Here is a 16940-nt window from a genome sequence, read left to right as displayed (position 1 = left end):
TGAAGTGGTGAATGTGGGCTCAATTTTAATATTTAAGAAGAATTTGGACAGGTATATAGATGGGAGAGGTATGGAGAGATAGTGACTGGGTGCAGGTCAGTGGGACTAGACAGAATAGAAGGGCCGAAGGGCCTGTGTTCTGTGCTGTTGTGTTCTATGCTTCTATGGTACTCTCACCCTGGCAGAAAGGTGCCTGCTGTTCACCCTTTGTATGCCCCTTATGATCTTGTTAACCTCTATTCTGTCACCTCTCAATGATAACAAGTTTATTGTCATACACACTGTACAATATACATAAGCCCAAAATTCTTACTTGCTGTAGCTAAACAAGTACTTGCAAAGATAAACTATAAAAGTAAATGAACTGAACTAAATTAAAAGAGACTATAAATTCAAAAGATAGAAAATAAATATTCATACTAATCCTCGTGGAAAAAAAGAGGCTTGCAGTTATGCAAAGAGTCCACAAATAGTGTACCAAGGGCAGGGTCTAGAGACCGAAAGCTGTTCGAAAGAAACTGTTCTTGAACCCAGAGGTGCTGGTTTTCAGGTTTCTGTACCTTCTGCCTGAAGGTAGCAGTGGGAAGAGTTTGTGACCAGGGTGATGTGGGTCCTTTATGATGTTGGCTGCCTTCTTGAGCCTGTGATGGACCTGGCTACTTTTGCTGACTGTGCCAACAACACTCAGTCATCTCAATCCCATTCAGGCGGCTTGATTGGGCCCCCTGCCCAAGACTCAGAAGATTTCCTTCCTCTGCTGTCAATTCACCATGCCTGCAATCCTCAAGCTAATCTGTGCTTCCTCGCCAGACTCCTTTAGCAGCACCTCCCAAACCTGTGGCCCTACCAGCATGGAGGGGAAGGGTAGCAGGTCCCTTGGAACATCTCCAACTGCAGATCCCTCCTCCAGGCCGTGTGCCATCCCAATCCAGCGCTGGATCCAAATCCAAACTCCCAAGGAGGGAGGTAGTAATTTAAATGGCAGCTCACTACTACCTTCATTCACCGAGCCCAAGAAGGCTAAAGGTCACAGGTGGCCTACCCATGGCTCACGAGCCACATGCGGCTCTTTGGCATATCATATGCGGCTCACGGAAATGTGTTAGCTGAGTCAGGTACAAGCCGCACATTAACTGTTGAAGAGCCGCATGTGTCCGGGGATTCTAGTCTAGGCCCAGGCCACCATCCCATCCAAGCTCCCTTTGTCCTGCCCTCCCTCCTATCCGACGCCCCGAACAACGCTGTACTTACCGCGATCAAAAGTAGTATGTGTGTAATATTTGACACGTTAAATTTTACTCTAAAATATTGGTCCACAAAAATTGACTACTACACACACACACATATATATATATATATATATATATATATGCAATATATACAGTATGTGTAATTTTGTTTACTGAAACTAATACAAATTAGGTTTAAAAACTATATACATTAATAAATATTATTATGTACATGTATTTCTTAATATTTAAATAAATATTTGCAGCAAAATGTGCATGTAAGAGTAAAATCGTGTATGTAATATTTTTTCATGTCTTGCGGCTCTCAAACATCTGAAGTTTATCATATGTGGCTCTTAGAGACGTTAAGCAAGTTTGGCCTTCCCTGCTACCAATGGATACTCAATGGCCAGCATGTACGTAATGGGCTAAAGGGCTTGTTTCTCTGCTTTATGGTTCTCTGGTCTTCTTGCAGGTAATCAGGGATAAGCAATCCTTCCCCTTCTGCTAAAGGCCACATCCTGTAAATAAATTTTTGGAAATGTTTAGAACGTAACAGCAGAGTACAGACCTTTCAGCCTTTGATGTTGTGCTGTCTCTATATTCCTACAAAACAAAAAATGCTAAACCCTTCCTACCTCATAACCTTCTTTTTCTTTCATCTAAGTGCCTGTCTAAGAGTCTCTTAAATGCCCCTAATGCCTCATCCTCCACCAACACCCCTGGCAAGGCATTTCATGCATCCACAGAACATACCCCTGATGTCTCCCCTAAACTTTCCTCCCTTCCCTTTGAACAGGTGTCCTCTGGTGTTTGCTACTCCCGCCCTGGGAAAAAGGTGCTGGCTGTCCACTCTGCCTAGGCCTCTATTAATTCACCTCTCATCCTTTTACGCTCCAAAGAGAAAGTTCCTAGCTCTACTAACCTTGCCTCAATCCAGGCAACATCTTGGTAAATCTCCTCTGCACCCTCTCCATAGCTTTCACACCCTTCCTATAAGGAGGTGAACAGACTGAAGTCAATCCACTGTTTCTCACTGGTCTAAGTTTGGCATCCCACTGCCCCAATTTATCCTGCAATTTACTTGGCCTTTGATTTGTATCCTGGACCACAACCCACTTTTCCCAATGCATGTAGTCCAGTGGTTAGAGCCATGGACTTGTACAGCACAAAATGGGCCTTCAAGACCAACTCAGCCATGCCAACCAATACTAACTCATTTGCTTGTGTTGGCCCCCATTCCTCTACATCGTAGAGACTGAGTGCAGACCAGGAGATCGCTTCGTTGACCACCTACGCTCTGTTTTCATCAGTGACAGGGATCTCCCAGTGGCAATTCTGCACCCCTCCTCCATGCTGACATGTCTGTCCATGGCCTCATGTACTATCCTACCAGGACCACCTGTAAATTGAACGAAAAAGCACTTGATTTTCCATCTGGGCATTCTCCAACCAGGTGGCATTAACATTGACTTCTCCGGCTTCTGCAAGGTTACTCTCCATTCTCCCTCCCTTCCCTTTCCCTCTGTCTTCTTTCCTCCAGCCCTCCACCCCCTTCCCTCTCCATTCACAGAGTCACCCCCTTCCCCTCCTTGTTGATGTGCTCTCCCTCACTTATCCACCTAATATCTCCTGCCTTTGGGGCCATCACTCCACCCCCCCCCCCCCCCATTTGGGAACCTGCCTACAATTTTTCATACCTTGATGAAGGGCTCAAGCCCTAAACTTTGGTTATGTATCTTTATCTTTGCCCTATAAAGGACTCTGTTTGAGTGAGTTTCTCCAGCACTGTGTTTTTACTTCAACAACAGTCTCTGCAAACTATCACGTTTTACTTCCCTCTACTCCTGAAGTAACTGCCCAGATGCCTTTTCAATTACTGCATGATTTGTTGTCATGGCATGCTCCCTCAAAGAATTTTTTTTCTAAGTTACAGCTATTATCCATAACACCAAACCCCACACACCACACTTGAAGCATAAGATCAAACGCAGTCCATCTGAATCCTTGAGCTAATGGGACCAAGATTAGACCAGTCAGTACTCATGTCTGGCCTGCCATTGAACTAAGTCCATGTATTACCTCTTTCTACCCGCCTGGGCTTCATTTGTCCTCATCAATATTGCCAATGTGGAGTTGATAATGGTCCGTGGATGAGGATTAGGCCTTTGTGATCGAAAACACTGGTGATGTAGCTGAGTAAAAAGGGTGACCTGTTTCCTGATCTGTTAATACTGATGATGTAACTGAGGATAGAAAGGACTGTTTCATGTCTAAAGTGTCTAAAGGTAACAAATCACTTTTAATACAGAGACATTGGTCCATTGAGCAAGATTATGCAAATCATATTGTCCAAAATTTTGTCATTTAAGAAAAATTTGGACAGGTACATGGATGGGAGAGGTATAGAGAGATATAGTCGGTGGGTCAAGGCAGAATAATAGTTGGTACAGACTAGAAGGGTCGAAGGGCCTGTTTCTGTGTGGTAGTGTCTATGGTTTTAAAGAGTGTTTCTTTGTTCTGCAGGGAAGGTGTGAGTGGTTGAACTTACCCATTCTCTACTCCATGTTGTCTACTCACCAATGTCTTCCCTGAGAGCTATCAGAGGAGAACTTATCTTGCTTTTGAAAGAGAAATAAACATTGCTCCTTATGTTTTACAGGCAGGCAATGGGATAGGTTCGAAACCCAATGATGTTCTGGATGTGTTAACACAGTACAGGGGCCTATCTTTCAGGTACTGGGTGCTGCGTCCTACAGAGCAGGGAACAATGAGCGGACAGTTGGCCACACAGGAAAACAGCTCTTCATGCACAGGGGTGGGGGGGGGGGGGGGGTGGTTCTAGGTGTTCCTAAACAGTGCCTGGCTCCAATTTGTACATGCACGCATACAAACTCCAAAATATGAAAGTAAATCTCGATACCTGCTCTGGAGTTGGGCTTGTTTTGTGGATTTTCCTTCAGTATATAATCCAAACTCTGCCAACAAGTAGTGAGAGACTGAGTGAGCAAAATGTTTCCCTCACTTGGCTTTTACGGAACAGCTTTGGTCAGTGAGGTGACAGCCCTTGCTATTGGATAAAGTGAGAAATGCACCCAAATGACCATGTGAATGAGGGCCACTTGGTCCACCTGGGGTAGCCAATAGGTATCCATCTTTCTTAACTCCCTATCCTCTTCCCCAATCACTCCGTAGCTTCCTTCGCTTCTCCCCTCTCACCTGTGACCCTTTCCCCTTCCTCCCTCTCGCTTCCTCCCCCTCCCTCCACCTTTTTTATTCAGACGTCTACCCATTTGTCCAGATTCCTGATGAAGGGCTCAAGCCTGGAACCTTGACCGCCTTTTACTTACCGTGGATGGTGCTGGGTTTCTCCAGCACTTTTGTACATTGCGTCTGTCCCATTTCCCATCTTCCCCTGTCTGCAGCAGAGGTGAACCGTGTGTCAAGGTTTTTAACCAGACCAATTCCTGTAGGGAAGCACTGAGTAAGGTGGGGACATGTTTATAAAATTCTCAAAACATTTTTTGTTAAATTAAATATTTATGCCAAAGCTTAATATTAACAGCGCCAGCATTTATTGTCATCACCACCATTTCCCTGAACAGCATAGATGATGCCCCTTTTCAGACAGTATTTAATTTTAAATCCCATCCCCCCACCCTCAAGTACCCCAATTAACCTACAAATCCTGTACATTTTTGTAGAATGGGAGGAAACTGGAGCACCAAGCAGACATGGGGAGAATGTGCAAACTCCTTACAGACAGCGCCAGATTCAAACCTGGGTTACCGGCGCTGCAATAACATATACTAACTGTGCCGCCACAAGCCACATATAGGCCGGACTCTTTGACGAATGTAGATGATGAGCCAAATTGTTTTTTGTGACCGTCCAATAATTTCACGCTCACCCACTCAAAAACGCTTCTAATTCCAGATGTTTTAATCACCAGAGAGATCGTTCCACCAACGCCAAGTTGGGAGTTAACCTCTGGTCCTGGATATGAGTGTATTAACTTAACCGTTATTGTAGGTACTGTTCCCTCCAACTGTCTCAAGCTAGGCAATATGATTTCTGGTTAAGGGATTGGCTAATTAGGAAAAAGGTGGAGGAGAAATTTCCTTACTCAGTGGGTTGAGAATCTCAAGAACTCTCTATCCCAGAGCCTGGTAATGCCCAAATCAAAGATTTTTTGACAGCAAGCAAATTGAGAAGTGTGAGTAATGGTTGGTTATATGGGTGAAGAGGTGGATTAGCACTGGTCACAATGAGGAGTGGGCAGCTTGCAAGACAAGAGTGCTCACTGAAAGTGACAGGAAGCTTGAACTGGCCAACTGACTTTGTTGAATAGTGCGGGCACGAGTGACCATAGACACCATAAAACTTGCCCTTGCCGGACTGATCCCATAACAGAGTAACTTGATCCAGCCAATATTCCTCCCTCAGCCAGGTGATTACCTGCTCGTTCCTTCTATGTCTTCCTCTACGTGAGCGCAATAATCCACAGAGATGTGACGTCATAAAGAAACACAGCACAGGAACAGTCTTTCAGCTCACCAGGCTGTAAAGAAATTATATGACTGATTTCCCAGAGATAGAATAGTAATAATAAATCAGGTAATGGTTAAAGGTGCAGCCTCACAGTTTCAGTAACCTGGCTTCAATCCAGTGTTTTCTGCCGAGAGAGGAGATGTTTTCCCAGTGAGTGCGCAAATTTCCCCTGGGAGCTCTGGTTTCCTCCCACATCATAAAGACATGATGGTTGATAGCACCGCAACTTGCCCCCGGGGTAGGTGAGTGGCGAGAGAATTTATGAGCATGTAAGCGGGAAATAAGCGGGCGATTGGAATTGTTTGGATCACTCTGGATTCTCTGTTGTAAGAAAATCGGAGAAGTTTATCGGAGAAATTGGGTGGCACAGTTTGCACAATACTACCATTAGAGTGCCTTGACCTGGTTTAAATCTGCCGTTGTCTGTAAGGAGTTTGTACGTTCTCCCCACATCTGCGTGGATTTCCTTTGGGTGATCCTATTTCCTCCCACCCTTCAAAACATATAGGGATTCTAGGCTAATTGGGGCATTTTAGGTAGTATGGGCTGGTGGGCCAGAAAGGCCTGTCACCACGCTGTAATGATAAGTAAATTAGAAATGCTTTTTGAAATCTACTTTATTCCAGAATCTTTTTTTTTTTGCAGCATTGGAGGGGATGGATCGCTGAAAACAACCACAACTCTACCAAGTATGTGCCTCAATATGATTCCTTCAGTATTCCAGTGTTTCTAAATGTTCCCATTGGATTTATTTTCAAGAACAAAGGTTACTTCAAATTAGTGAAAAGCAACTACGCATGCAATAGTCGATACCCTGTAAATGTTGACCCCCCCACTATTTATGGCCCAAATATCTGGTCAAACCCAAAATCTTTAGCCCCAGCTGCCCACTCTCAAGATCTCCCAATGCCTTGACCGTGGACTCGCGCCTAGGCTCCATTCATCTGCCCAGTGGAGCTCCCGACCCTTCAACCGTAGACTTACTACCCAATCCTGGCTACCCACCTGCCCATCTGACCTCCCAATGCCCTGATCGTGGATTTGCAACCCGGTTCCAGTTGCTCGCTGGCCCACCAGAGCTCCCGACCCCTCAACCGTGGACTTACCACCCAAACCCGGCCACCCACCCTCCCTTCCAAGCTCCAGGTGCCTCGAATGATGCAGGTACTTTGACGTGGTGAAAAATAGTGTGCGTGTAATAGTCGATCCCCTAAATTTTATCCTAAAAATTGGTCCACAAAATTCGACAATGACACGCGCACATACAGTAGTCATAATCCAGCAATTAAGCAAGAAAGTCTGCAGATCCTGGGGTCGAGTGCAATACATAAACGTGCTGGAGAAACTCAGCAGGTTGCGCAGCGTCCATAGGAAGTAAACAACAGTTGACATTTCAGGCCGGAGACATATCTAACAATGGGCCCAGGCCCAAAATGCTGACCGCCCTTCACTTCCTGTGGATGTTGCATGACCTGCTGAGTTTCTCCAGCACGTTTATGTATTGCAATCGTAATCCAGCAGTTCTGCACATAGAAACAGGTCGACATTTGGAAATTTCATGGTGCAGAGCAAAGTCAAACTGCTGGAAACGACTGAAAAAATAATGCTGCAGATGTTTAAAATCAAAAAATATCAACAGGAAGTGCTGCAAGTTCATGGCAGCACCCAATAAAGAATTCAACCACTGCTAGGAAAGTCCAACAGCAACAACTTGCCTTTGTATAGCAGCTCTTCTGGAATTTCTTAAGGCACTCTACAGGACACTAATGAACCAAAATTTAACACTAACCACAGAATGTGAGATTGGGATGAATTGCATCAAGAATATATGTGTCAAGAAATAATCCAAAGGGGGAGAGGGAAAAAGGGGGAAAGGTTTGCTCTGGGGTTTGAACTTCAAATGAAGGAAAGCAAAATCAAAGTAGCTCTTGACAATGACAGCAAAAATGCCTTGGGTCAAAAACCAATGCACATGAGGATCAGATGTTCATTAGGGTGGTGGAAGAGATATCCCTCGAATTAATTAAGCCAGCTCAAGTCAAGTTTATTGCCTTCTGATGGCACAAGTACAACCCGACGAAACAGCATTTTCCAGTTCTCGCTGCAAAATATTCAGACACACAATACATATGCATGACAAGTATTCATATATACAGTTCCCTGGATTCTGGGCAGGTCCCGGCAGACTGGAAGACAGCAAATGTCACGCCACTTTTTAAGAAGGGATGTAGGCAGAAGACTGGAAATTATCGGCCAATTAGCTTGACGTCTGTAGTTGGAAAAATGCTTGAAGCCGTCGTTAAAGATGAAATAGTGAAACTTTTGGAACGAAAGGGTTCAATCAGGCAGACGCAGCATGGTTTTAGAAAGGGAAGGTCTTGCTTGACAAACTTGTTAGGATTCTTTGAGGATATAATGGGTGCAGTGGATAGAGGGGAACAGGTTGATGTTATATATTTGGATTTCCAGAAAGCGTTTGATAAGGTGCCGCACAAGAGACTTCTCAGTAAGTTACAGGAAAGTGAAGACTGGGGAAGTATATTGGCCAGGATTGAAAATTGGTTGTCTGACAGGAGGCAGAGAGTTGGGATAAATGGGAGTTTTTCAGGTTGGCAGAGAGTGGTAAGTGGGGTGCCGCAGGGGTCAGTGTTAGGCCCACAACTGTTCATCATTTACATTGATGACTTGGAGGAAGGGACAAAATGTGGTGGAGCCATGTTTGCGGATGACACCAAATTGAGTGGAAGAGCAAATTGTAATGAGGATGTGGAGAGTCTGCAGAGGGATATAGTTAAGCTGGATGAGTGGGCAAAGGTCTGGCCGATGGAGTACAATGTTAGTAAATGTGAGGACATCCACTTTGGCAAGAAAAATAAAAGAGCTGAATATTATTTGAAGGGTGAAAAACTACAGCATGCTGTTGTGCAGAGGGACTTGGGAGTGCTTGTGCATGAATCGCAAAAAGTTAGGTTGCAGGTGCAGCAGGTTATTAAGAAGGCAAATGGAATGTTGGCCTTCATCGGTAGAGGAATTGAATTCAGGAGTAGGGAGGTAATGTTGCAACTGTACAAGGTACTGGTGAGACCGCACCTGGAGTACTGTGTCCAGTTCTGGTCTCCATATTTGAGAAAGGATATACTGGCTTTGGAGACAGTCCAGAGGAGGTTTACTAGGTTGATCCCTGGGATGAAGGGGTTGACTTATGATGAAAGATTAAATCGTCTAGGATTGTATTTGCTCAAGTTCAGAAGAATGAGAGGAGATCTTATAGAAACATATAGGATTATGAAGGGTATGGATAGGAGAGATGTAGAAAGGTTTTTTGAGCTGGCCGGGAAAACTAAAACGAGAGGACACAGTCTCAAGATTCGGGGGAGTAGATTTAGGACAGAGATGAGGGAAAATAGTTTTTCCCAGAGAGTAGTGAATGTTTGGAATTCTCTAACCAGGAAAGTGGTTGAGGCTGCCTCATGAAACATATTTAAAATTCGGTTAGATAAATTTTTACATGATGGAGGAATTAGGGGATATGGGGAGAAGGCAGGTAGGTGGAGTTAGGTCATAAATTAGATCAGCCATGATCGTATTGAATGGCGGAGCAGGCTCGATGGGCCATTTTTGGCCTACTCCTGTTCCTACTTCCTATGTTCCTACAAATAAATAAGTATATATTGTTTCATGAATATAAGAGTCTTGAATGGTTAGTGTGACCAGTTCCTTTGGTCGTTCAACCTTCTCACTGCCCATGGGAAGAAGTTAATTAGGAAAGGGGGATCTGTACCTCTGTTCTTGAGCAAGATGAGCAGGACTCCTTTGAATTGTTCTTATCCATAGTGTTCTGCTAAATATGTTGATTGGAAAGTCTGCCCATCAACAAATAGTGTCTTCAATTTGAGGCACCATTAGGCAGGTGCCAGAGTCAGTTCTCCAGGTAATGTCTTCCTGAATCTCTCCCTCAGATATCCTTCGGGAGTTTAACTCTAATTTGACTGGATTTTCCACTGGAAAAGGAAATCTTGAGAGCCCAAACGTGTTCCTGAATCAGGCTTTTCCTGGAGCTTTGGTCGGGTAAGTCCTTTCGCCACAGCAAGGAGTTACCCTGGTGCCTCTCCATGACTTGTGCAGAGTGAAGTTTGAGAGGAGATTTTTTTCTGACCATCCCTCGCTCAGACCTCGCACTTCCCCTGGCTGGATCAATGTGGAGGGTGCAATATATTCCAACCTAAATATAATGGGGTATTATTGGGGAACCTAGTGGCAGGTATTCAGCAATGTTGCATGCTGGGAGGATGGAGAATGAGCGAGTTAGTAGCTCATTGGAATCCACCATTGGGTGAGCGGCAGAAAATTGGAGATGAGACAGGAATTTATTGTCATATACATAAATACAATATACAGATTTAAAAATCTATTAGCTATAAACCCAATACAGATTTCTAATATTTATCCCTTTAGACTCCAGCCATTTTTAACCTTCATTATAAGTACTCTGGATTGCGTCCATGGCCAAACTGCAATACAAACACCTGTACTAACCAGCTGGAGACATGGAGTATATGAGCTTGTTGATAGTCCCTGAAAACAGGGACATGGAGTCCAAAGGGTGAAAACAAGGCATTCTTAGAGAAGGAAAGATGCCAACAGCCACCTCACCCCTCACATAGTGTCATAGAATTGTGCATAAGAGCATGAGGAATAGGAGCAGGAGTCGGCCGTTCGGCCCGTCGAGCCTGCTCCGCCATTCAATGAGATATTGGCTGATCTGATCATTGACTCAACTCCACCCACCTGCCTTTATCCCTTAATTCCCTTTTTATGTAAAAATATATCTAAATGAACCTTAAATATGTTTAATGAAGTCGCCTCAACCGCTTCCCTGGGCAGAGAATTCCACAGATTCACTACTCTCTGGTAAAATCAGTTTTTCCTCATCTCCATCTACTCCCTGAATCTTGAGGCTGTGTCCCCTAGTTCTGGTCTCACCCACCAGTGAAAACAATTTTCCTGCCTCTATCTTATCTATCCCTTTCATAATTTTATATATTTTTATAAGATCTCTCATTCTTCTGAATTCGAGTGAGTATAATCCCAGGTGATTTAGTCTCACCTCATAGGTCAACCCCCTCATCTCTGGGATCAACCTGGTGAACCTCCTCTGGATGGCCTCCAAGGCCAGTATATCCTTCCTCAAGTATGGAGACCAGAACTGCACAGTTCTCCGGGTGCGGCCTCACCAGTATCTTGTACAGTTCCAGCGTGACCTCCCTGCTCTTGAATTCAATTCCTCTGGTGATGAAGGCCAACATTCCTGTTGTACTTACAACCCAAATTTTTGCGATTCATGCACAACCACTCCCAGGTCTTTCTGTACTACAGCATGCTGCAGTTTTTCACCATTTAAATAATAATCTGCTCTTCTATTTTTCCTACCAAAGTGGATGTCCTCACATTTACTAACATTGTACTCCATCTCCCAGACCTTTGCCCACTCACCTAACTTAACTATATCCTCTCCACATTCTCTATACAATTTGCTTTTCCACTCAATTTATAGCATTGAAACCAGCCCTTCGGCCCAAGATGTCTATGCTGATCAAGTTAGTTCCACTCTCCTGCATTTGGCCAATATAATTTTAAACTTTTCCTATTTATTTAAGTGTCTTTCAAATGTTCCAATTGTTCTACCATGTTCACAGAAGTTTTATTATTTAGCAAGTGAATTTTCTCCCTCCTAATTCTAGAGATCTTGCAGGTCAAGTGCGAAGATTGGTGGACATCATGAAAAATAATTCGGTAAGATATGCTCAATCAGATACCTTTTTTTCTTTTTTTGTACCTTTGTTCTAGTTGGTGATCTGGTCCATTTATTCATCTCCAGTTTCATGTTAATGCCCTCGGGCAGAAATTCCAGCCCAACAAAAACCTCGGCCCTTCTTCAGTGCAGAACTGAGACTGGGCTACAGGAGGTGTTGAGCCAATCTCTGCTCAAAGACATGAAAGGGTTCACCTTGAGGAGATTGGAGGGTGATTTAACAAAAGAAATGAAAATGCTGGGAATCCTCAGTGGGCCTGAGAGGTCCTGTGAAGAGAGAGGCAGAGATCACACTGTAAATTAATGACCATCCATTATGTTGGAATTGGGAGCCATTCAACACTCTCAACAGTCCTTACTATAGAATAAGAAAGATCTTGGTTGATCTAAATGTAACTTCCACTGGCTGATTGGCAGGAAACAGAGAGTGGGAATAAAGGGATCCTATTCTGGTTGACTACTGATTACCAGTGGTGTTTTTTTTTAAATTTAGACATGCAACACGGTTACAGACCATTTTGTCCCACGAGTCCATGCCACCCAAAATACACCTACATCCCCAGGTCATTTCGAACAGTGGGAGGAAACCGGAGCCCCCAGGGAAAACCCACGCAGACACAGGGAGAGCATGCCGACTTCTTACAGACAGCATGGGATTCGAACCCCAGACCCAATTGCTGGCACTGTAAAGGTGTTGTGCTAACCGCTATGCCAACCGTACTGCCCCGACACAAACCGTGCCCCCCCCCACCGTGTTCTGCAAGGGTTAGTGTTGGGGCTATTTATTTTTACGTGGTACGTTAATGATTTAGATTGCTGAATAAATGGCTTTGTGGCTAAGTTTGCAGATGATAAGAAGATAGATGGAGGGGCAGGTAGTGATGAGGAAATGGAAAGGCCGCTGGGAGACTTAGATTAGGAGACTGGGCAAAGAAGTGGCAAATGTATGGTCAAGCACATTGGTAGAAGGAATAAAATGGTTGGCTATTATTTGGATGGGGAGAAGATTTAAAACCTGCAGTTGAGTCGGTAAAAAAGAAGACTAATGCAATTTTGGTATTCATATCTCGAATAAAAGTACATAAAAACAGAGATGCAATGTTGAGGCCTTATCAGACACTGGTGAGGTCTCACATGGAGTACGGGGTACAGTTTTGGGCAACATATTTAAAAAAACGATGTACTGGCATGAGAGAGGGGACAGAGAACATTCACAAGAATCATTCCTGAAATGAAAGTATGAGCATATGAGGAACGTTCGACGACACTTGGACTGTACTCCTTGGAGTTCAGAAGAATGAGGGGGGACCTCATCGAAACATTTTAAATGTTGAAAAACCTGGACAGAGTAGATGTGGCCAAGTTGCTTCCCATGGTGGGGGAGTCTAGGACAAGAGGGCACAACTTCAGGACTGAAGAGACACTGAGGAATTTCTTAAGTCTGAGAGTGTAGAACCTCTGGAATTGCTGCCACAGATAACTTTGGAGGCCAGGTCATTGGATGTACTTAACATAGTTCATAGAACACTACACCATAGTACAGGCCCTTTGGCCCTTGATGTTGTGCTAACCCATATAATTCTTTCAAACAAAAAGTACTAAATCCTTCCTGCCTCATGACCCTCTATTTTTTCTTTTAACCATGTGCCTGTCTAAGAGTCTCTGATCGGCTCCCCAATGTTTCAGCCTCCACCAGCATCCCAGGCAAGGTATTCTAGGCACCCACAACTCTCTGTGTAAAAAAAACCTACCCCCGATTTCTCCCCTAAACCACTCCCTTTGCTTTGTACACGTTTGTCTTCGTGCCCTGGGAAAATAAAAAGGTGCTGGTTGTCCATCCTATCTATACCTCTCAGAATCTTGTAGACATCTCCTCTCATTAAGTCTCCTCTCATCATTCTTTGCTCCAAAGAGAAAAGTTCCAGCTCTGCTAACCTTGCTTCATAAGACTTATTTTCCAATCCAAGCAACACTAGTGGTAACGAGTTGGTTCCTCACTGGGGCCTCATTTTTGTGAGGGGCACTTGACAAAGTGGCGACTCTCTGTCTTCCTTACGGTAGACACAGTTAAAGAATTTCATGTATGTTACATTCTGACAATAATGGAACCTTTACCTTTACCTTTTCATCCTGGTAAATTTACTCTGCACCCTCTCCATAGCTTCCACATCCTTCCTGTAATAAGGTGTCCAGAACTGAACACAATATTCCAAATGTGGTCTCACCAGAGATTTGTAGAGATGCAACATGACCTGTCGAGTCTTGACCTCAATCCCCCTATTAATGAAGCCCAACATCCCATAGGCCTTCTTAACTATCCTATCAACCTGTGTGTTGACCTTGAGGGATGTATGGATTTGAACCCCAAATACAACCCTCTGTTCATCCACACCTTTAAGTAATTGACCAAAAACCCTGTTCTAAGCCTTCTGGTTTGACCTTCCAAAATGATTCACCTTACATTTATCCGGATTGAACTCCCTCTGCCATACATCGCCTAACTCTGCATCCTGTCTATATCCTCTTGCAACCTTTGACAACCTTCAGCTTCATCCACAACTCCTCCAACCTTCGTATCATCTGCCATCCTTCTGCCTCTTTGTCCAGGTCATTTATAAAAACCACAGAACAGGGGTCACAGAACTGATCCCTGCGGAACACTAGTAGTCACTGACCTCCAGGCAGAATATTTTCTATCCACCACTACTCACTGCTTTCTATATGCAAGCCAATTCCTTATCTACACAGCCAAAGCTTCATGGATCCCATGCCTCATGACTTACTGAAAGAGTATCTCATGGGGGACCTTGTCAAATGCCTGACTAAAGTCCATATAGACCACACTTATCAATTTCTTTTGTTACCTCCTCAAAAAACTCAGTTAGGCTCATGAGACATGACCTTCCCTTCACAAATCCATACAGACTATCGTTGAGTAGACTAAATTTCTCCAAATGATAATAGATTCTATCCTTAAGAATCCTCTCCAATAGTTTGCACATCCACTGACATAAGGTATGTCCATATTACCTTGTTTAAACAAGGGGATCACATTTGCCATTCTCCAATCCTATGGCACATCCCCTGTGGCCAAAGAGGACTGAAAGATCATAGCCACTTCCTCACCTATCTCTTCCTTCACTTCTCACTGCATCCTGGGATAGATCGCATCCAGCCCCAGAGACTTATCAATCTTAATGTTTTTAAAATCTCCAACACTTCCTCCTCTTTAAGTTAGGGTTAAGTAAGTTAATAGTAATAAAATAAAGTTTGATCCAGTCTTCATGTTTAAGGATAATTAAAAGCAACTTTTGTTTAAGTAACCATTTATCTTGGTGAATATCTATGGCTGCTGGGTTTTGGGGTCCTCTGGGCTCGTAACACTACCATATAATTTTCATGAGTACTTCCTGTTTCCTGCTTCCTAAATCTAATGCATGCTTCCTTCTTCCCCTTGACCTGCTGCCTTACCTGTTTTTGCAACCACATTCCTTTTCCCTACCATCTTTTCCCGGTCCCAGTGGAACAAACCTATCCTGAACCCAGCACAAGTCATCCCTCAACCTCCTCCACATTAGATCTGTGCTTTCACTCTTGAACATCTATTTCCTTTTTACTCTCACTAGTTCCTGCCTCATCCCATCATAATTAGCCCTTCCCCAATTAAACACTTTCCAATTTTGTCTTCTTTTATCCTTATCCGTAGCTACGTTGAAGCTAAGTGAGTCGTGGTCCCTCTCAATAAAACGCTCCCCCATTGAGCGGTCCGCCACATGACCAAGTTCATTACCCAAAATTAAATCCAATATGGCCTCTCCTCTCGGTGGCTGGTCCACATAGTTGAGCCGACCTGACAAATTCATCCCCATCTATCCCTTTTGCAGTCGGAAAGTGCCAGTCAATATGAAGGAAATTGAAGTCACCCATAAATGCAACCCTATATTTCCTGCACCATTCCAAAATCTGCCTGCTTATCTGTTCCTTAGTATCCCGAGGACTATTTGGGGTTTATAGATGACTCCAGCATAGTGATAGCTCCCTTCCTATTTCTGAATTCCACCCACACTGACTCAGTGGACACTCCCTCTGCAGCATTCTCCCTTTCTATAGCCATGATACTATCCCTGACAAGTAATGCTACTCCCTCACCACCATCCCATGCCCAGGTCTTACCTCCCATCCTATTCATTTTCAAACACCTGAACCTTGGGTACCTGCATCAGTCAATCCTGCCCTTCCTCCAGCCAAGTTTCTTTAATGGCGCCAACATCGTAGTTCCACCTTCTGATCCATGCTCCTTGCTTTTAAATACTTCGAGCATTGAAATAGACACATTTCAAATGCTGTATCTGAGTACATTTATATTTTGTCCCCTGCCTGTCCCTCCTCACAAACTTAAAACACATTGCTCCATGTTTTTCGCCTTCTGCCCTACTCTCTGCTCTCACATTCTTGTTCCCACCTCCCTGCCAAGCTCATTTAAACCCTCCCCAACAGTTCTAGCAGACCTACCCACCAGAATATTGGTCCCTCTCCTCTTCAGGTGCGGTCCAACCTTTACATGCAGGTTAGATCTCCCCCAAAAGAGATCCCAATGATCAACAAATCTGAACCCCTGTCCCCTCCACCAACTCTTCAACCACACATTCATCTGCCACAACTTCCTATTCCTCCCCCCCTCTAGCGTGTGGCACCGGCACAATACTGAGACTGCCAGCGTTGAGGTCCAGCCTTTCAACTTCTTTCCTGACTCCCGTTACTCCCTCTTCAGGACATCATCTCTACTCATTTATATAATTGGTCCTCATGTGGACCATGATATCTGGCTGCTCACCTTCCCCCTCCAGAAGGCTGTGACCTCGATCAGGGACGTCCCTGACCCTGGCACCTGAGAGGCAACATCCCATCCAGGAGCCTCAATCTCATTCACAAAACCTCCTATCTGTTTGCCTAACCAACAAATCCCCCATCTTTTCCCCCCTTCCCTTCTGAACCGAGGGATCAGACTCTGTGCCAGAGATGTGACCACTATGACTTGTCCCTGATAGATCATTCTCCCCCCCCAACATAATCCAAAACAGTATACTTATTGATGACGGGAATGGCCATAGGGGTGCTCTGCTCTGTCTGCCTCTTCCCTTTCCCTCTCGTGACACTCACCCAACTACCTGCCTCCTGACCTTTGGGGGTACCCATCTCCCTGAAGCTCCTATCACTGCCTCCACCTCCTGAATGATCTGGAGTTCATCCAGCTCCCACTCCAGTTCCCAAAATCGATCTCCCATGAGCTGCAGCTGGATGCACCTCTTGCAGGTGAGATTAAGGCAGACATTGATAGGTATTTGAAT

At 44.3% G+C, this 16940-nt stretch overlaps 1 protein-coding gene across 2 annotated transcripts in view; it reads left to right on the top strand.

The window, feature by feature from the left end:
- The window catches only part of plb1 (phospholipase B1), a 192025-nt gene that overhangs the window by 107327 nt on the left and 67758 nt on the right, over positions 1 to 16940 (top strand). For both annotated transcript variants that reach the window (XM_069887716.1, XM_069887718.1), the window contains exons 31-34: positions 3892 to 3965; positions 6426 to 6469; positions 9740 to 9848; positions 11522 to 11573. In XM_069887716.1, the coding sequence (XP_069743817.1) occupies positions 3892 to 3965; positions 6426 to 6469; positions 9740 to 9848; positions 11522 to 11573 (279 nt within the window). The remainder of the gene's footprint in view (positions 1 to 3891; positions 3966 to 6425; positions 6470 to 9739; positions 9849 to 11521; positions 11574 to 16940) is intronic.

This window comes from Narcine bancroftii, chromosome 6 (assembly GCF_036971445.1).
Source record: "Narcine bancroftii isolate sNarBan1 chromosome 6, sNarBan1.hap1, whole genome shotgun sequence".
Lineage (NCBI taxonomy): Eukaryota > Metazoa > Chordata > Chondrichthyes > Torpediniformes > Narcinidae > Narcine > Narcine bancroftii.
Note: the sequence above shows the minus strand (reverse complement) of the source record. Positions and strands in the feature narration are given on the sequence as shown.